Raw genomic sequence first — 21,195 nt, forward strand, 5'->3', positions numbered from 1 at the left:
AAAGAATTATTAAAAATGGTAAAGGAAATATATGGTTTTAAAAAAGAAAAAAATATGTTATTAAAACTAAATATAATAATAAACTATTATAATATATTAAATAAAAATAATAAAAAGCTATATATTATTTTAAAAATAAAGTTACTATTCATCATCCTTTGTTAACTCTATATATATATATATATATATATATATATATATATATATATATATATAATTGTAAAAAAAAAAAAACTCTAGCAGCTTTGATTAAAAACCTCAAATCAAGATCGTGATGTTTTAGTGAAAAGCTGAAACACAAATGATAGCAAATGACCAAACTCACCAACTACTAATTAAATTTGTACTGGAAAAAGGTTTAAATACGTAGTCTTCTAAAACTAAGAATTTATAGGAAATGTATTAAACGAACTTATATTGAACTCATTCTAGCGGCCTTGGAACCGTTTCGTCCAATTTTACAATCTTAGATTTTAGGTTTTCACCTTTGAATTGTTAGTTTGTAGATTTTAGAATTTTGTTTAGATCATTATGTCTTTGTATTTGGTACTAGTATTTTTTTCGCTATTCATTGTGTCTTTTTCCTTACCTTTGTGTTATTTTTTGTGATCGATTGTGTTACTTTGCGACCCTTACCTTCTATAACTCAATATCATTTTTTATACTTCAATTTATAATTTTTATGTAAAAGTTTGCTGATTTTGATTCAAATGTATCTTTAGCCATTAAAAAAACGAGTGCTGATTTTTAGGCAGCATCTTAGCATAACACGTCTCACACATTTACATTATTTAATTAAATAAACTCATTCTATAAAAGAAAATAAAAAAGTGTTGGTCTCCCTCCAACCCAACATATATGTCTTAAGGGTCACTCCAATTTTCTTGTCTATGTTATTTATATACAGAAGTAGATTAAATAGAAACTAATACATACATACATACATACCAAAAATACTTTCTGTAATACTACTACTAAAATATCTCATTGTAGACACATCATGTTTGTAACGCTACACTTTTCCTTGTATAACGTAAATTTACAATGTGCGGAAGCGTTTCGTGATAAGTTTTTAAAAGTCTACACGCGTTAACAAATAATGGTTTGTCACCCCGCACGATGTCCCCGACAAACAACCACCTTGCGAGCGTAAGACCATTGGACGACAAGTCAAATAACATAACTTTTTTATTACTAATTGTATAACATTACATTTATCAACATATGTAATACGCAGGACTTTTAACCAAGTGTGTGTGCGTGCGCGCGTATATATATATGAAAGTATAGCTGTTTCTTTAAAGGCAGCACAACACCACAACCCAATACAGCTATGATTTGGTGTTTACAGCGATGATTGATACCCCAGGGCCCAGGCCCATCCCTGGACCCAATGTTCTAGGGCCCAGGCCCAAAACAAACATCACAGGTCACAGCTTCTGCTTTGTCCTTCTGTCAATATCTAACCACACGGTTTGACCAAAACATCTCAAGCCCAAACTGGCATCTAGCCCCACGGCCAAACCCATGCCAGACCGGTAACCGGGACCCACTACTAGTTTAGTTTCCGTTTTCTATCGTTTCAGAATTCTAGTCGAGTCGGTTTAGACCCCGTGCACAGCACTAAATGTGTCAAGAATGATTTGTTTGACCGACTAAAGTCAAATGATTCAGTAAATTATCAAAGTTATGAAACTTGCTTATATCAAAGCTAAAATCACTTATCAGAAAATTCAAATTCCAAAAATGTTGCAAAAAAATATAGCATTTATACAACATAAATGAAAAGAACCAACCAGAAACAGCAGTACAACATACTCTCAAGATTCTCGACTACGATCAAAAGAGGGACGGTCCGGGGCTATCTCTGTAGCCTGAAACACGTCGGGTCCGGCGGACACAAGAAACTCGAGTAGATTATACACATTTTCCAAAGAAACTGTTACCCCATGAACAAGGAAAACGGCCTCGAGGATGAAAAATTAGTTCTATTTCTTCTCTTCATGGGGACCGCATCACGGTTTAATGACTTTAATTGTAAATTCGGATTAAAGTTTTTTTCCCCACTAGATGGCTAGATTCTTCAAGGCGTCTAGCTTTTCTACCGTACCGTTTAATGAAACGAATTCAGCAGTCCCGTTTTCAGCATTCTCGTGTACCTGTTTGGAAGCTTTGTTTGCGGTAATAGTAGAGCAAAGGCTGCCTTCAAAGTAGGTCGAGTATGGAAACTCTACCGCACATTGGTTTTTCCATCCTACCAAAAAGAAAAAAAAGAACATTCAGGTTAAAAATCGCCAGCTACGGGATAATAAAAACTAGACAAAAGAACGGTAAGACAGACTTAGTGCAGCATCTTGATCACCAAACGTAGATGTTAGGATTTTGTGAACCGCAACGCAGTCTTTCAGCTTCCATTCTTTCACGGGTCCAAGCGGTCCGTTGCTAATTTTGTTACAAAACAGACAGATTATGTATTTGTGTGCAAAATCATAAAGAAATAATGAAAATCATTTTGTTAGGTCGGTTTACCTAGAAACGGGGTTATTGAGTGATGTTTCGATCAACTTGATTGCCTCTGCCTTCTTGTTTGGTTCTAGACAATACATCATTTCGGCCGCTGCTGCCCTGTGCATCAAGGAATCTGCAAAATCACAAGCACGGTGTTTTGATGGTGTTCGTAGTAAGTGATTTCATGTAGTTGCTAGTGTTGGAAAAAAGATGACCTTTATGTTGCTCAAGGAAAACCGTATTTGCTTCCATCAGAGATTTATCATGCAGCTGACTACAGAAGAGAAAAGACAATATAATAAGAAACTAGTATTAGTAATTAGTATTAGTAATAACTAGTTTTTATTGGCGTCGCGCGTTGCGGCGAAACGGAACAAATGATAATGTTAAACAAACGATATTTGAAAATGAAGAATGTTGTTTCGAAAGCCAAACAGTAGAATCGATTTAGTTTATTATCGTACCGTAAAATGATACCAAATAAATACTCTAGTTTGAAGTTATTATTAACATCACTTGTAATCTCCGCGCGGGGGGGGGGGGGGGGGGGGGGGGTAAACACAATTGCTTACTTAAGTTTTTTTAATTAACAAACGACAGTTATTAAAAAATATTATATTGATTGATAAAGGTAATATCATTAAAAAATTATGAAAAACTAAAAGTAAATGAAAAAAAGAATATGGTTTAAAAAATAAAAAAAAGGAAATATATTGAAAGTAAATATAATAATAAGATATTATAATATTAAAATATAAAAAAAGCTATATATTATTTTAAATTTAAAATTACTATTCATCGTCCATCAACAACCATATTATTAGAATTAGAATATAACAATTGCAAGATGTGTGAATAGTTCTTTTTTATTGGGACACACGGCCTTGATTCTTTTTATTTTAATCTTTATAACTAATTTTACACATATATTGTTTTTCTTTAAATTAATTTTAAGATACGACATTTTCGTCAATTCCGAATATACCTTTGAGACATGCTTATTAGTGTCTACATTTCGGTATAAATCTTATCCGAAACTGAGCACGTCTACGTTTCAATGTAGGTTTTATTATAAACCGAGCCAGGTCAATATGATATATTTTTACTACTTTATTTTAAAAAATATGCTTTCGTGTTTTGAACATTCATGTTTACGACGAGTCGACGACGTGACATTTTTCTTGAATTTAAAATATACCATTTTTCGTCATGCTTTTTGTATCTACGTTTTGATCACTTCCACTTTCCTTAACATTCATTTTTACAGCTACCTAATTTTTTCGTCATTTCAAAATATACCGCAACGGCGTGCTTTTGTATCTACGTTTCGATGTTCAAAACTGGACAGGGCGCGATATATTCTACTAGTTACTTAGACAAAGAAGAATGCATTAGAAATGCAGAAAGTAAAGAAAGATGACCTGAAAGTTGGTCGTTCTGCTTCTAAAACTCCCAAAATGAGTTTTTCAGCGTCCGTTGTAGGAGCGGGCCTTGATGCCACTTTATGAAAGAATCTTATCTGTGAAATCCACAATTATAGACAGTATATTACTTTTTGTTCAAATTGAGATAAATATATATATATATATATATATATATAGTGAAAGTGTAAAATACAATATTCCTTAACGTACGAGCGTACGATATGAAATTACGCACGTTATAAAACTCAAAACCCTAATCACGCATGTTGAAAACCCATAATCACGCATGTTGAAAAACAATAATCACGCATGTTGAAAAAACATAACCATGTGGGATTATGTTATAAAACATGCGTAATTAGGGTTTTGAGTTTTACAACGTGCGTAATTCCATATCGTACACTCGTACGTTAAGGAATATTGCAAGTTATATACTTATATACACACACACACAAAATCAAAGATACATGTGTGATTATCAGAGTTATGAAGCAAGGTGTTAAATTTATATACATAAACAGGTAGGAATGACATACCAAACAACGATGGGTCTCTGGATTTTCAGCATCTAGTTGTACCAAGTGCTTCAAAGCCTTGATGAGATAGAAAAACAGTCAAACTTTTGGCATTCAAACCAAAATCATGAATGGAAATTTTGACCCATTAAAGATAAACGGGTAAATATGGCTAATACTTTGCCTATAACAGGGTCAAATGGGTAAAACTTAAAAAGATCGGCTTAAAATTGGACAATCAAAAGTCACCCAAAGTGTATTCATGATCCATGAAAACTCCTGAGTCATGTGATTACAAAATTCAAAATTATCATCACAAGTTTGCAATAACAGTTCAGTTAATCATTTTAAATTCTTAAAGTATTTACAAAACTTGTCTTCACCTGTCCAGTCCTAAACATAATACCCGTATTGACCCATTACAAGCCCACCCATTTTGACACTCTACTGTTTACTAACAAAAAAATAGAAGTAAAATTACCTGCAAGGCTAGCAAGATCTTTTCCTTTCTCATGTTAACTTCAAAAGACAGTAAATGTGTCTCCAAGTGATCAGACGAGTGTTTTTGAAGCAGTTTCAGGTACTTTCCAGCTTCCATTAAAGGATCTTCAATCTAGGTCAAACAGAAGAGGTAACATGTTTTCAAATGTGTGTTTGATATATAAAAAATACAATCCACAACTTTTTCACAATAGAACAGTGTTTTAAAATAGACAGGAGGAAAACCTGCAATAATTTGTCTCCGTGAGGATCCGGATCAACTGCCTTGACATTCCGTTTCCCATGCTTGGAACCACCACCGACATTCGCTTCCTCACTCTTTACTTCTGCCTCCTGGCAGAACATTAAAAAATACGTCTAACAAGTTAAATAAGGGAAAAAAACTGGCTGAAAAGAAACATGTCAGATGTGGCGAAAGTCGCTCCAAAGTGTATTTTAATGAATTAAAAATCCTAAATCAGTTTATTTGAAAAAAATAATAATATAACCACTGAAAAAAAGGGTCGAGTTAGTCTACAAAAGGCGTTTCTCCTAAGAAGTCTAAGAAGCCTTATGGAACATCCGATAATAATTTTGGATGGATGAGATTGATTAGTGGCATTTTTGTTAATTGTGTTTAACTTTTAATGATTGATTTAATGGCATAGGGGTATAAATGTAACTTTGTTGTGTCTTAAATTCAGAAACCCACAGGCAACTTCCCCCCATCTATTTTAAACGTCAATAACTTTTTTATACGTAATTGGTTTTTAAAAATTACACCATAATAACGAGCGTTTTTTCATCTTTAATACGATTACTATATTTTGATATATAAAAATTTACATTTCAATCGAGTGTTTTTGGTCCATGGTGTTTTTGGTTCTGTTTATCCAATGGTGTTTTGATTGTAGCAGGTTTGTGGGTAACAAAGGGTTCATTATGTAGTGATAGTAGCAGGTATATGGTGTTATATTTTTTTTATAACAAAGTGTACATGGTGTTATATTTTGCATATAAAAATGATATATGGTGTTCTTATCATAATTGAATAATTGTCTAATTTACTCTTATACCCCCCACCCTTAATTTTAACAATTGCCACATGCCTAATTCCTATGGCTTCTTAGCCTTCTTAGGAATTTTACCCTTTGTAGAGAAACCATTACCTTGGAAAAAAATTACACGAGTAATTATTTATAGAAACTATCAATAGTGCTCTGAGTCGTTCAATAATAAAAACCTTAAACGATTTTACTTGTTACCCAACTTGCCCAACCCGCTCATTTTGCCACATGCCCACATCCACTCATCTAGTAAAAGCTTTCAGTTTAAATCTGCTAAAATAAATCCGAATAACGATGTAAATACCTTTTTCGCCTTTGCTTCAGCCTTCCTCTGCTTTTGCCTCATTTTCTTCTTTTGGGAAGCTGGTAATTTTGCTAATTCATTATCTTCCTCGGTTGATGTCTTTGGCGGAGTATCATAAAGCTTGATGTAGCATCTACAGCAGTCAGTAGATACAAGAAAGTCAAAAGAGACGTTATATTTTAAAGTAATCTGATCTGGTAACATGTCAACTTAATGGCATGGCATTAACTTTGTATGTTGACTTCTTTTTCAAACATGACACCAGAAACTTCACCTTATAGCTCCAGCGGCTGCTTTGCGAAAGTAAGCATGAGCATGAAGCCGGTCTTGGAATCTTAACATTTCTATATACGAACGAAGAGTCATTTTTCTTAAACAATAAGAATGGAAATCAAATTGGTCTTCAGTTATATCCGCATAATGTTTCTCCACCGTCACAAAGTTTTTTAACGACCGTCCAAGCTCACCCTGACGGAAATAACTTTCACCAGAAGCAAGTTCATACCTTCAAACCGAAAGATTCAGTAAATTTTTCGTATACATTTGTGTTAAAAGTGTTAATATATTGTAACAAGTTTGTAACGACACTAACCACATGCACTGCATGTCATGCAGATTAGTATGTTGTTCACCGTCTTTCGTGAACAATACAGCTGTCTTTTCTGCAAGGGGAACCTAACTTGGAACCAAAATTAAAAATAAAGAAATATGTACAAACGTGTAAATTCAGTAAGAAAATGATATATCATATATAACATATTTAGAGGTTTGAACCTGATCAGCCTGCAGCATTCTTTTAACACACATACTATTTACGTAACGATCTGCAAGATCCATGCACCGAGCTTCATCTGCTAATGCAGCTGCTGCTGTAAAGTCTCCAGCATGTTTTAGTATCTTACTCTGCAAGAAAAACAAACATATATAAAAAGACTCTACATTAATATTACTCAAGAGAGAAAATACAATAACATAAGCAGACCTTGACTGAGTATAAATCAATAACAGTTGGAGTATGTTGCATAGCTTCCTCAATTTTAGCGAGTGCCGTATCAGACTGGGCCCGTCTATCATAATGCTGCATAAGCATAACAATACAAGAATGATAATATGCAACATTATTCAAATAATCAAAATCCAAACAACCTGTGCAGCAAGAACAAACCTGAGCCAAATAAAACAAGGTCCACAGAAGCGCCGAAGGTGGTTCTTTTTCTGATCTGGACAATATATAATACAACGTTACACTACACTTCCACAAAAATGAAACGCAATGAGCAACGTTTACGGTTTATCAACCATTTTTACCTTCCAGGGTATCCACCGGTCTTTTTAAGTGATTCCTCTAACCCAAGGATCAACATTTCAAGAATGTCGGCCTATAAATAGGTATCAAAGGTCAAAAACACGTTTCAATAATGCAAAAGATTAGAACCTTCAGTAAGCTATCTTGCACAAACCTTGCCAGCATGATTGTACAATGGAGAAAGGTCAGAAAATAGTGACGGGACTCCCTACATTTGCCATTTGTAAAAACTATAAGTTGGCATTAAAAAATCACCAAAGGAACAAATAGTCAAAATACATGTACCTTTGTTAGCAGAGGCCTGACATAATTATCCGCCGCTTCCCGAAACTTTTCACCGTCCAAAAAATCTAGCGGGATCCTCTAAGATAACATTGTGATTTTAAAATTTCATTCAAGACAAAAAAAATAATAATAAAAAATAAAATAAAATAAAAAAATTGCCCACCTTAACAGCAGAAGACCAGGTAAACTGCTCTGCAAGAGATTTGTACAGAGAATCCAACTTATCTATCTCATCGGAGGCATATTGGCCAGTCTCGGAATGTAGTCCAACACACTTCTGTAATCCTTCATAGTATCTATGTAAAAAGGTTAAATTGTTAATTTCCTTAGTAAAATGCTATTTTAGTGAGGTTTTGCCAGTTTTGCGACTTTCTTCCAAAGGTTTGTTTTCCGATCTGGATCCAAAAGGTTTGAAATCTTGTCATTTTCATCCAGCTCGTTAACTCCATTCGCTTTTCTCCGTTAAGTCAGGGGTATTTCCGTCTTTTTGTTAACTATAGAGCAATTCGGTCTTTTTCACTTTATGTACAAGCATTTAGCATAATGTACAAGTATTCGAATAACCAATTTGCCCTTTAAGTTAACAAAAACGACGAAAAATACCCTTAACAAAAAGAATGGATGGAGTTAACGAGCCGAATGAAAATGGCAATATTTCAAACCTTTTGGATCCAGATGCGAAAAAACAAACCTTTGGACGGAAGTCGCAAAACTGGCCAAACCTCAGGGAGGAAAATTGCATTTTTTATATTTTTTACAGTCAGAATTCTAAAAATTAAAATAAGTACTAAGTAGCCTCTCAAAAGAGACTGTTTTCATCAGTTCATGTACCTGTAGTTGTCAGGATTCATAACAAGTAGTAACCTATACAACTTTTCGGCTTCCTCGAGACGATTAAGCTTCATAAGAAGAGACGCTTCCACTTCCTTGTAGGATAATTTATCGACCTAATAAGACAATAAGGATTATAAAAAGAATGTAATTGACCGTGTTGACTGAAAGACGATTCAAAGTAAATGGGATTAACTTACAATCTTAGACTCTTTTCTGCGCAACTCCTCAAGCGCTTTCTCAAAAAAGCCACATTCCTCCAATAAAGATATCTAGATAGAGAATTTTCTAAATAAGTTCTTATCGTTCACATGCATAATGGTTTCAAAACAATCAATGAACATGTTTCATTGTTGATAGAACTAGAAACTGTTACTTATCGTAACTATTACCTTGTATAACAGCATTTCCCCATGCTCACAGCGTTCGCTTTCTGGAGGATAATCATTTTCAAGAGTCCCTTCATATGCTTCCAGAATATCGATTGCTTTCGATGCACTTGTAAAAAAAATCCATAAAAAGTTAAAGACAGTGAAAGAAAAGAACAAAATTGCGCTACCATAACCAATGTTTTGCGGTGAGTAAACTTCGACACTTTTAAAAAAGAGTAAAATGTCATTTTCGTCCCTGAGGTTTGGCTAGTTTTGCGACTTTCATCCAAAGGTTTGTTTTTGCGTATTTGGATCCAAAAAGTTTGAAATCTTGCCATTTTCATCCGACTCGTTAATTCTATCCTTTTTTCTTCATTAAGTTAGGGGTATTACCGTCTTTTTATACATTATTTTTATTAAACTAAAAACATAATAAGAAATAAAGATCCAACAATTGACTTAATTTCTTATAGCGTTTTTAGTTTAATAAAAAAATGTCTAAAATAACGGTAATACCCCTAATTTAACAGATAAATGGGATGGAGTTAACGAGTCGGATGAAAATGGAAACCTTTTGGATCGAGATGCGAAAAAACAAACATTTGGACAAAGTCGCAAAACTGGCCAAACCTCAGGGAAGAAATGGTATATTACTCTTTGATGTAGATGTATGATGTAAACAAATTCTTTGAATTATCAATGGGAACTTTTAACAGCTTACTTTGAGTTTAGATGATGAGAAACTGCAAAACCAATCCAGTTCATCCGATGATTGGGTTTTAACGTCAGCAATTTTTGTCTAGTTTCGACAAAACCTGCCAAGTCACGCATTTGTGCCTATAATCGAATGCGAAAAGGCTCTATTAGCTACCCAAAACAAAAAAAACAAACAATATGTATACGATGTAAGGATACGTACCTGTAAGAGAGATAGGTCCCGAAGTATTTCAATGTTGTCGGGATCTATCCTCAGAGCATTCCTATAACATTTTATTGCCTCCCTGTACTCTCTGTCTGATCGATAGAGAAGACCAAAGACGTGCCAACAAACATGGCTTTTCAGGTCATTCTACAGTTAAACAAGTGAACTTAATAAGTGACAATGGTATGAATTATGATATAGAAAATCTACAGTTAAACAAGTGAACTATAATGTATGGTTTGCAAGTTACTGGTACCAACCTTCAATCCTAGCTTTACAAGCTCATATGCTTCTGGCTTACGATCCATGCAGTTCAATGTCAATCCCTTCATCGAGAGGGTTTCTAGTAATAAGAAAAGTCAAACCGATGTCAAAATTAAATATCTATAAGTTTATATGTTACCCATTGATATCCATGACCAGAGGCAACTCAGGATATGTTATATGTTGCCAAATTTACAAAAATAAAAGTATTTATAATGGAAAAGGCACCAAAACTCAACTGTTTTTTTCTTTTCATTGCTACAAGAAGCATGCCCTTTTACTCTAAAAATAGGGTTTCGTATAATATAATATATTCATCTTTTTTAACTTTTATGAGATAAGAGATAACACCAATGACTGATCTCACTGAAGCAATGTTTCTAAACAGACGTATTTTCTACTAGATAATAAACTTTTCACAAACCTCCATGATCTGGGAACTTCTTCAATATAGCATCTGCAGCCTTAAGCCCCTTTTTATACTGTTTTATTTCATAAGATTTCTGCCAAAATGACAATCGAGAGAATTTGTATCAATTCCTCAGTATACAAATATAATAAATCTGGCTTCAAAAGTATAGCAGCAGCATCAAAACAATGAAATACTATATCATTATTTGTAGTTAACCCTCGTGAGGGTGTCAACTGTCAAATATTATGAAAAAAAAAATATCAAAATGTATTTGCATAAACTAAAAAAGCAAGAGCGACTTATTGAGCATAAGGGGATTGAGAACAACTATATTAGTTAGAAAAGAGACCAGTTTGGTTTATACAAGAAGGATTATTCATTAGAAAGTAAAGAAAAGAGACACAAAATAGCCTTGAAACAGTTTCTATTGATTTTAATAAGATAAAAGATGGTGTGAATTCAAGCCTCTTTTGAAAAACGGTAAAATAAGTTTAGAAGTTGGTCAAAAATCAAGATAGATCAACGATTCATCCGAATAAAGGTCAGTAGCTACTTTGTCTCACTATTCTCCTAAAGGGAAGGGATGTGGCAGGATCTTGAGAAGCAAGCTCGTTGTGATCTAACATACAAAATGACGTACAATTAAGTATGCTTTTCGCCTATGATATCATATTAGATGATGATACTTGCCAGATATTAAATAGTTATATGATTATATCAAAAAGATTGTCAAGTAGCATTCTTTAATTATTAAACGAACGTCAAGATATTTTAAGCTTGCTAATGCTTTTATAATTTCTTCTATAACCGAGAGAAGGGTGTTCTTGCATATTGCATAGAACACTTAGCACACTCCAGTATTCCATAGTTGTCAAAGGCCCAAAGGGTGAGCCTTAGGCCGGAGTGCAAGGCACTTAAAAAGCAAAGGCTTTTTTAGGGGAGGCGTATAGGGTAAAAGAAAAGGTTTCAGGGATTTAGACATATTTAGCCTTCTTTAGGGATAGTTTAGCTTGTTTTAAGTTGATTCCAGGCTTTGTTTAAGGTCGGTATAATTGTTTTAGACCTTTTCAGACGTTTCTTTGCCAGAACTTGGCCTGAAAAATGCGCCTGATGGCCTGAAAGTAGGGCTTTTGCAGCGAAACGAGAAGCTACACTGTGCCTAGGCACGCGCCTGGTTAACAGAGCTGTATTCTATACTCTATTGAGCAAATTCCTAGATTTAATACTGCTTCCGAAACGACATTTAACTATACTGAAACCTTAGTCCAATTAGTGTTACAACTTACAGCATCAATTAGATAAATAACAATCTTAACCACATGCTAACATAACAAGAGCTTGCAGTCGAACAAACGATTTCAGTAAAACCATAAAAGTGTAGCACTTTGTGCCAACTCAATTCAATTCTATTTCAAATCGCCTACAGTTCATTCAAATTCCAATATACCAAAAGTTCAAAACGCATTACTGATTACAAAACCGCATAATAAACCACATGTTTACGTCAATTCAATACATGAAGTTTACAATCACAATCAAGGACACGATTACATCACAATACAAGAGTAGCTAGGGTTTTAATTTTAAATAGAGTGATTAAAGTGGTTGAGATTGTGGAGCTTACGACGATGAGTTTGAAGAGATTAGCCTCTTTAGGAGGAAGCGAAGCGCCCATTGTTGCTGTTGTGTGTGTTGCAAGATAGACGATTTGTAGAGAGAGAAAGTGTGTGTGTTTGGGGAAGAAGAGAGAGAGAGAGAGAGAGGTGGTTTTTGAGGGTTTATAAGGAGACGTGTGATGCGAAAGAGACGGGGTGACTTGGGGCGTTTATCTTTCTGCAACCCTACTCACAAAATCAAATGTAGGTGCGAGGGGGTGTAAACGAATGTTGGGGGAAAATAATGGGTTGTATATGTAATATGTAATATCTATCCTTTTAACTATAAAAATAGTCGGATTATCTTGTACTACGCGGCGGAAATTCGGTCGGTATTAGTTTGTTATGATATTAGCACTTGTTATAGTAAATGAAAAGGGATAAAAAAGATAAAGTTGTTTGATGCCTAGAAGAATATCAACGTGTGGTTTACATCTATCGAAAACAATAAAAACGGACATCGGTATTGATGTTGTTCGGTAGGATTCGGTTTGAGTCGTCAGGGTACTGGCACTTATATAGCCTAGTATACTAAAGAAACATTCTATTTTGAATGCAACTCCCTTGTCAACAAAATATATACCAAAACGTCGAATAAGATTTGAGCACAACCACATATTCGGTTTTTTTAAAGTTGACAAAGACGATTTATCGAAGAAAAGTTAAAATAAAGGAAAACCAGAAAAATTAAAGATGTATATTATTTAAAATATAAAAGATGAAAATGAAACTTAAAAAAATTAACATTAGTGTTACATCTAACATTGCACAAATAATAAATTTGACAATGAGCTCGCATAGTAGGTTACAAAAAAGGATTATATAACATACATAGGAAAAGCATTATACAGCCTTTTATAAGAAATGGAGGATATAACCGGAATTGAAATTCTGAAACTTTTTCGTCCCCTTTCGTGTATGCCATCTAACTATCCAATATTACGCTCTTTTGTGTAGACTTTATTTAGTAAAAATAGCATTTGGAACCCATTTATTACTTATAAATTATTTAGTTCAGGTTATGGTTGTATCAAACATATTTAGTAAACATGGCATTTCGAACCCATTAGATGTGATTGTTTGGTTTTAGTTGTTTAGTTTGGCTTTTTTTCACATAAGTAGGCTTTATTTCACATAAGATTCAACATTAGTTGTCAGTATGTTTATATGTTTGCCTATAACTTCACAACTCGTGATTAAGTTTATATTAATCATAAATGGTTTTTAATATAAATAACTTTCTTGAGCCCGGGAAGCAATCCCGGGTGATAACCTAGTATATTATAAGGATGGTGCGAACCATCGGGTTCTACTGCGGGTCGAGCAAGATGGCCAAGGAACATTGCCGCAACCCATGCGAGTTTCCGTGGTGGTAGGGGTGTGCAAAGTTGGTTCGGTTCGGTTTCCTTCGGTTATGGAGGCTTAACCATAACTATAACCAAGCTTCGGTTATAGAATATTGCTTATCATAGCTAATGGTTTAATCATCGGTTTTGACTAGGTTTGGTTAATTATCAAATGTATATTTAATTTTACTTTTTTTTGCGTTGTTCTAGTTGGAAATGATTTAGTTACGATCTTCCAAATTGTGGGGTCGATATCTAATTTCGTTATCAATACAAATAACCTTATTTACATTAATTTAGAGTTAATTATGTAAATGGACCCTGTGGTTTATAGCCAATTTCATCTTTGAGTACTAACTTTTTTTTAACAAATTTAGGTTTTATGATTTCAATTTTGTAATACATTTGGGTACTAACACCAAAATAGATAATTGGTCAATTTTGGTGTTAGTACCCAAATGTGTTACAAAATTGAAACCATAAAACCTAAACCTGATTAAAAAAAATAGTACCTAAAGGTGAAACTGGCTATAAATCACAGGATTCATCTGTGTAATTAACTCCTTAATTTATCATGCAAGTCTTGAATCTTTTGTTAACCAAAAACAACTGCATTATTAGCCATGAATGAAAACTATGAATGGAAAGGAAGCAAGAGGCTCTAATGCAGTCTTGCATAAGGTTTTTTTTTTTTTAAGTTATTGATACAATTAAATTCATCATGACATCTTATGGAAAAACACTAACATCAGTTAAATATTTTTACTTAGAGTAAAGTGCAATATGAGTCCCTGTGGTTTAGGGCGAAAAACAACTTAAGTTCCTCTTTTGCAGAAATAGAAAGTTCCGTCCCTGTGATTTGAAAAGCGCTACACTCTGAGTCCCTGGAGCTAACACCGTTAGTTTTTTTCGTTAAAAAGTTAACGACACATTAGTGTTATATTAATGCGTGTTGATTAGTGTAGTTATTTTAGTTAAACACACGTTGATTGGTGTAATTATACTTGTTAAATACGCATTGATTAGTGTAGTTATTTTAGTTAAATACTCGTTGATTAGTTTAGTTAATAATCATTGATTAGTTTAGTTATTTTGGTTAATACTTGTTGATCAATGTTATGTGTCACGGCCCCCGACCCGGTTTGACCTGTTTCAGGAGCCGTGGGACAGAAATCCCGTGGTATTTAATTTAGGCGACAGCGGAAGTCTTTTTAAAACAGGATCTTTTATATTTTAATTTAAAACTGCCCGTTTTATAACTGAGGGATAAAATCCCCTAATTTACAATAATGTGATTTCTCCGGGAAATCTTTATTTTCAAAACATGTTTCTTTATTTATTTACACTGAACCACTTTTCTAAGCTGGTAGTGCTTCCTGGCACTTTTCTTTGCTCACAACAGATCACCTGAAACATGTTTGAAAAATGTTTTGTCAGCGGGGAAATACTGAGTGAGTTCATTCAGGTTTTTTTAGGAAATGACCCATAGTTATAAAATTACAGCATAAGAGCGATTACAATGGTTCATATCTTATTTTTATCTGGCTTTCTGTCACAATGGTGACAAGTCACAATGGTGACGATGCTCATACCACTATTAGGTCAATGAACTCTAATAGTGACGTTTCTCCTTAGTAGGTCAATGAACCTAACTGGGAGAAATAGTAATGTGCACAATACCCCACTAACCAATAAATCAAGATATCCACGACTTAGTCCCTGTAATTATAACTTTTTGAAAATAAATTTGGAGTATCGTAAAACAGTTGATAAAAAGAGAATGACTCACATTGCAGATTTAACGAGCAAGATATAAGCCTTACTGATTAGCCTTGATTATTCCTAATTTAACAATAATGCACACACAAACGGGTTAGTAACTAATACAGCCGTTACGTCAATTCACGAGATCAAACCCTCGCATCGATTAACAGGTGCGATACTTAATAATTCAATCGGATTCACAACGAATAACAGAGCATAGTCCGAATTCGAACAGCACTCAAATATTCAAGTCGAAATCACGACGAATAATCAAAGTACAAGCTCAATTTGAGCAGCACTCGGACAATCGTTGGATGGTTATAATCGATCGGACGTTGAATCGTAATAGCTATCGAGTTATTACCCTGATTGCGGCAGCACTTGGTGACCCGTGTGTGTTTAATTGTAGTATTATAGCTCTAATTCGACGTACACAGGACTTCTGAGCGTCGTTTCAACTTCTCTGTTTAAGTCCCAAGGTCGGCTATTTATAGCCAAATTTTGGTCTAGCTTACGGACCGTAAGCCTGACCCCTTACGGTCCGTAAGGGGTATAAACCGACTATAGGTTGCCACGCGTGGGACTAGACTAGCTGAGTCAATGAAATGGACCAATTAAATCTATACAATGTTTATTTTAGATAAACGTCCAACTAGGGTTTGCCCCCCTCGAGTTTTAGGGGCCCTGATCCTGATTCCGATTGTTCTGAAAATTTTAGGGCTAATGCAGAATTACTTGGGTGTCTCAATTAGGGTTTTCTTATTGTCTAATTATTATCCTAATTATTGATTTTTGTGACAGTTGTTACATTATGTTTGATGAGTGTTGATTAATGTAGTTATTTTGGTTAAGTACTCGTAGATTAGTTTAGTTAATACTCATTAATTAATTTCGTTGTTTTGGTTAATACTCGTTGACAAGTGTAGTTCTTTGGAAAAATTAACTTGATACAACCGATTTGAACATTTGTAGTCGGGATTAGGGTCACTGGTACCCTAAGCCACCTCGTACTGTAGGCGAGGGCGGTTTTGAGGTTATGAAACAACATAACTTTTGATTAGAGGTATGAGCGAGGAAGCTGAGAAGAAAACCTTAATAAGTGTAGTATAATTTCAAAGTTAACCTATAAAATTAACTTTAATCGCTAAGTAATACAAGACTTCTAGACTAGGGTTGCTATGGGTTTTGGATGATTGAGAAAACCCTTAATAAATGTTGGATAATTTCAAAGTCAACCTATAAAATTCCTTTTAAACTTGAAGGTGAAGACATATATGGAATTCTTCATAGAGTTTATTTTGAAGAATCATGGTGGTATATCTTTGTGAAATATCATATATAACATTCTCTTACACCATCTAAAATATCTTACAATGCGTACCAACCAAAGCTACATCACTACTAGCAATGTCACCTTGTGAAATACATTTTGAATGAGCACTAGTTGTTAAAAGGTTTTGCAAAGTAGCATTATTTAAGCAAAAATAACTCGTCAACCAAATAGAAAAAAAAAACAACTGTTTTGGAAAGGTGGTGGCCTAGATTGTACCAACCATGAGTTTGGTTCTGGTAGGGCTGACAAATCATGTTTTATCGCATTTAACAGGTCTCTGGCGACACGGATAACACAAATATTAAACATGAATACTTATACAACTTGTTTAACTACTTTATATCTCATGTCTATAAAACAGTTGTATGTTTTATGAACTAAAGAGAAGAAATGTGGATCATGGCCTCCTAATTTGATTTATTTTTTAAAAAAGTAAAAAACCAAGTCGTGTACTTTTTCAGTAGATAGGTTTAATCGTGTCTTATACAGATATCTATTGCCAGCCCTAGGTTCTGGTCAATTTGCTCCGATTTTACAAGCATTGAAGCTTAGCATAGTAAAATTGATCGAAATCTTGAAGGAATACATTTCTGTAAGCGCAGTAAAGACCTACCAAAATAGAGAAAACCAAACAGTCATATAAGATCTGAGTCACATGGTTTGAGATGATTCGGAAACTAAATCACCTCAACACGTTAAGGAAAGTAGATTTTATGATATGATACTATTTACTATGGGTGGCAAAATAGGTGGGTTGGGTAGGTTTGGGTAATGAGTTAGGAAGGGTTTGGGTTAAAATAGGTTTGGGTTAGGATGAGTATTTTTTTTTTTTTTTTTACAAAAGAGGTCAGGATAGGTTTGGACTAGGATGGGGTTGTGTCAAAATCGGTTTAAGTCATAATAGGCTAAAAAGATTAAAAAAACTATTATTAAAATAACAAATAAAAGAAGTCCATAAAATAAGAAAAATCCAAAATAAAAAGAATCAAAGAAAAATTAAAAAGCACATCACAGTAAAAAAAAAAAAGTTAAAAGATTAAAAAAAGAAAAATAATAAATTAAAACATTAAAAAGCTAAAATAAAAGTAAAAAAAATAAAAAAGAACATAAAAAACAAAATTAAAAAAAGGCCAATATGAGTTTGGGTCAGAATGAGTTTCGATCAAGATTGACTAAAAAGAAATTAAAAACTAGAAAATAAAATATAAAATAATAAAAAATCCAAAAAATTAAAAAAAAAAAAAAACTAATAAGTGAATTATAGGCAAACTTTTAATCCTGTTAAAGTGTTCTCAGATGTTAGCCTTCACAACTGTGACTTCATAAATAAAAATAATAATTTAAAAAATCCAAAAAAAAATCAAAAAAAAGATGCAAAATTTTAAAACATTCTAAAAACCAAAAAAAGTTAAAAAAAAATAAAAAAGTAAATAAAATTAGAAACAAAATAAATAAATAAATAAATAATAAATTAAGTAACAAATTAAAAAAAATAAAACACATGTGTTTCAAAAGTGACCAATGTTGGGGAAAGTGTGTTCAAATGTGTTTTTTTAATATTTAAAATTAGGTTAGAACCCCGCGTATTACACGGGTTGCATAAATGTAATTCTATATAATAAATAATATAAAAAAGATATATCTTTAAAAAACTCTTATATTGCACGTGTTGAATAAAGTATAATGTCATATATCAACACATACAATCGTCAATATTTATCTTCTAAAAATGAACTATGATATACTATTTACTTATTATAAATAACACATGTATTATATGGGGTTGAATCCCGTTTTTATGATACATTCAAATTATGAGATACAATTATTTTAGTTAGTTGTATGCACGTTCATGCTTATTTGTTTATTTCATTCATTAAACACTCATCTTAAATTTGTATTCAATAGAGTTATTTTAATTAGGTGGTGTTTGTTTTTTCTGCAGGAAAAGGTCTTCAGTCTGCGGATCACATCTGCAGGCATCTGCAGGAGAAGAGGTGGACCAAAGGTCTGCAGTCTGCAAGGAGAAGAGGGTTTGTTTTTTTTTTCTTCTTCTACAAATCCTCTTCTAAACACACAGACAACACACACACTACACACCACACTATTCTCTCTCTCTGCCTTCAACCATCCACCACCTACCACAACCATCCACCACCACCACCACCACCACCACAACCATCCACTGTCGCAACCACCAGAATCATCATCATCGACATCATCGACATAATCATCATCATCATCGACATCATCATCACCGTCATACCCCACCACCGCCGCTGTTCTGCCGCCGTGAGGGTGTTTCTGGTCGTCGGAGACGGCGATTCAGCCGTCTCTCATTCTCCTTCGTCTCTCTCTCTCATCAATCAGTCTCTCTCTCTCATCGGGTTCTTTCTCTCTCTCTCTTCCGATCTCCCTCTCTTTCTCATCGGGTTCTTTCTCTCTCTCTTCCGATCTCCCTCTCCCTCGCTGTCTGTACCGTCGCCGCCGTACACCACCACCAACCGGTGGTGGCCGACCGTTCACTTAAGGGAGAACGGAGGTTGTGGGGTGGGTAGGTTTGGTAGGAGGTGATTGGGGGTGTCGGGTGGCGGAGATGTGGTGGTGGATTTGGTGGCGGAGATGTGGTGGCGGAGATGTGGTGGTGGAGGTGTGGTGGTGGAGATGTGGTGCAGAGAAGAGGTCTCATGTGTGTGTTTTGAAATGGGAGAGAAGAGAAGAGGTCTACAGAGGTGTGCAGACATGAGTTCAAGTCTGCGTGGGGAAGAGGTGAGGCAGACTTGTTTGGTGAGAAGCTCTTCCAGAAAACAAACAAGCTGCAGACCTCAAACGTCTGCGCGCGTCTGCGCGACGCAGACATAAGTGGCCAGAAGTGCTTCTGGCCAAAAACAAACACCACCTTGGTTGTATGCATGTTCATGCTTATTTGTTTATTTCATTAAGAAAACACTCATCTTAAATTTGTATTCAAGAGAGTTTACGGTACAAAAAGATAGAGATTGATCCCCAAGTTTTTATACGTTTATTCATTTTTATGAATTATACCGTAAAATCGAGAATTAAATTCTCTTTGAATGGAGTATAGAATTGTTATATTTAAAAACGGTTTTCTTTCTACATGTTGATGCAATGTGCAATAAATGATATGTTTAAACCAATTATAACAATACGCCTACCTTTATAGCGATGCGTAAAAAACATTTACAATTTGATAGAAGTATATGCCCGACCTAGAATAATTATTTAATTCTAGTGAAAAAAAAAACAATAATACAATTATTAAGTATATATCAAACAGGAACCTTTAATTCCTAATTTACCTTAATTTCAGTTGTTTAAAAAATATTATTATTTACTATTGATTATAATAAAAACAAACGTTTATATTCTTATCTAATCTTTTGTTTAAAATTAATAGTATTATTATTATTTAATATGATCATAATAAAAACAAACGTTTATCCTTATCTAAATATTTATTCTTATCTAATATTTTGTTTGAAATTATTATTATTTAATATGGGAGATAATAGGAAAATAAGGTGAGAAAGCACCAGAGAGTGACATGTGTCCAAAAAAGATTTTCGTTTATTAGTATAGAAAGATTTACAACTTTTTGATTTTTTGATTTTTTGGTTTTCTAACTTTGTTTTGTTTATTTTGAACTTTTTATATTTTAATTTTTTAAATTTTCTAATTTTAATGATTTTTAAGTTTTTTTATATTTGTATTTTGCATTTTTTTAATATTTTATTTTTTCGGACTTCTTTTTATCTTTTTATATAATTTTTAGATTTTTTTATGTTCTTGATTTTTTTCTTATTTTTTAATTTTTTAACACTTTTTTGTTTTTTAATTTTTATTTTTCTGATTTTTTTAACTTTTTTAATTTTGTTGAGATTTTTAAAATTTTTCCCATTTTTTGAATTGTTTTTAATTTTTTTCCTTGTGAAGTCACAGCTCTGAAGGCTAACGTCTACGAACACTCAAACAGGATGAAGAGTCTGACTGTGATGCTCTTTTTGGGGTTACCCACTTACCCAGCGTAATACTCATCCTGACCCACAAATTATTTTAAATAAATATTTTAAAACCCATCATGACACATCGTTAATTATTTCCCAATCCATTCTGACCCATCCTCAATTCTAAAATGACCAAAAATAACTCAAATAACCCAAATGAGTTTTTATAGCCAGACTTAGTATTTACCAATGCATTTTTCAAAATAAGAGATGCATCCCAACTACATTATAACCGCATTACAACTGACTGAATATGCACACGACTTGAAGTTTCCAGTTGCGGTTTTGTGAGTTTCAAAATATTGATTAAAGACGTTCTTGATCAACTAGATGAAAGATCGGAAGATCAACTTCAAACTTCAAAACATCACACATGAGCACTG

General features: G+C 33.7%; 1 protein-coding gene across 1 annotated transcript; it reads right to left on the bottom strand.

The window, feature by feature from the left end:
* Positions 1-1,669: 1,669 nt before the first annotated feature.
* On the bottom strand, positions 1,670-12,546 carry LOC110904579 (N-terminal acetyltransferase A complex auxiliary subunit NAA15). The gene is made up of 26 exons (XM_022150422.2): positions 12,314-12,546; positions 10,702-10,780; positions 10,274-10,356; positions 10,011-10,160; positions 9,813-9,928; positions 9,113-9,218; positions 8,921-8,992; positions 8,721-8,836; positions 8,053-8,185; positions 7,890-7,967; positions 7,759-7,812; positions 7,607-7,677; positions 7,464-7,518; positions 7,281-7,376; positions 7,073-7,201; positions 6,891-6,973; positions 6,573-6,803; positions 6,299-6,431; positions 5,174-5,281; positions 4,929-5,060; positions 4,469-4,525; positions 3,930-4,027; positions 2,724-2,782; positions 2,530-2,641; positions 2,342-2,442; positions 1,670-2,254 (listed from the first exon to the last, which is right to left on the bottom strand). Exons 1-26 carry the CDS (start codon positions 12,362-12,364, stop codon positions 2,067-2,069), a joined length of 2,691 nt encoding a protein of 896 aa, XP_022006114.1. The 5' UTR covers positions 12,365-12,546; the 3' UTR covers positions 1,670-2,066.
* Between the last annotated feature and the right edge of the window lie 8,649 nt (positions 12,547-21,195).

The sequence above is a fragment of the Helianthus annuus genome, chromosome 12, assembly GCF_002127325.2.
Source record: "Helianthus annuus cultivar XRQ/B chromosome 12, HanXRQr2.0-SUNRISE, whole genome shotgun sequence".
NCBI lineage: Eukaryota > Viridiplantae > Streptophyta > Magnoliopsida > Asterales > Asteraceae > Helianthus > Helianthus annuus.

Coding starts and splice junctions, on each gene's coding strand:
- LOC110904579 (XM_022150422.2), bottom strand. CDS start 12,364: ATGGGCGCTTCGCTTCCTCCTAAAGAGGCTAATCTCTTCAAACTCATC. Junction 10,161..10,273: donor TTGTAAAGCTAGGATTGAAG/GTTGGTACCAGT, acceptor GTTTAACTGTAG/AATGACCTGAAAAGCCATGT. Junction 6,804..6,890: donor CATGACATGCAGTGCATGTG/GTTAGTGTCGTT, acceptor TTCGGTTTGAAG/GTATGAACTTGCTTCTGGTG.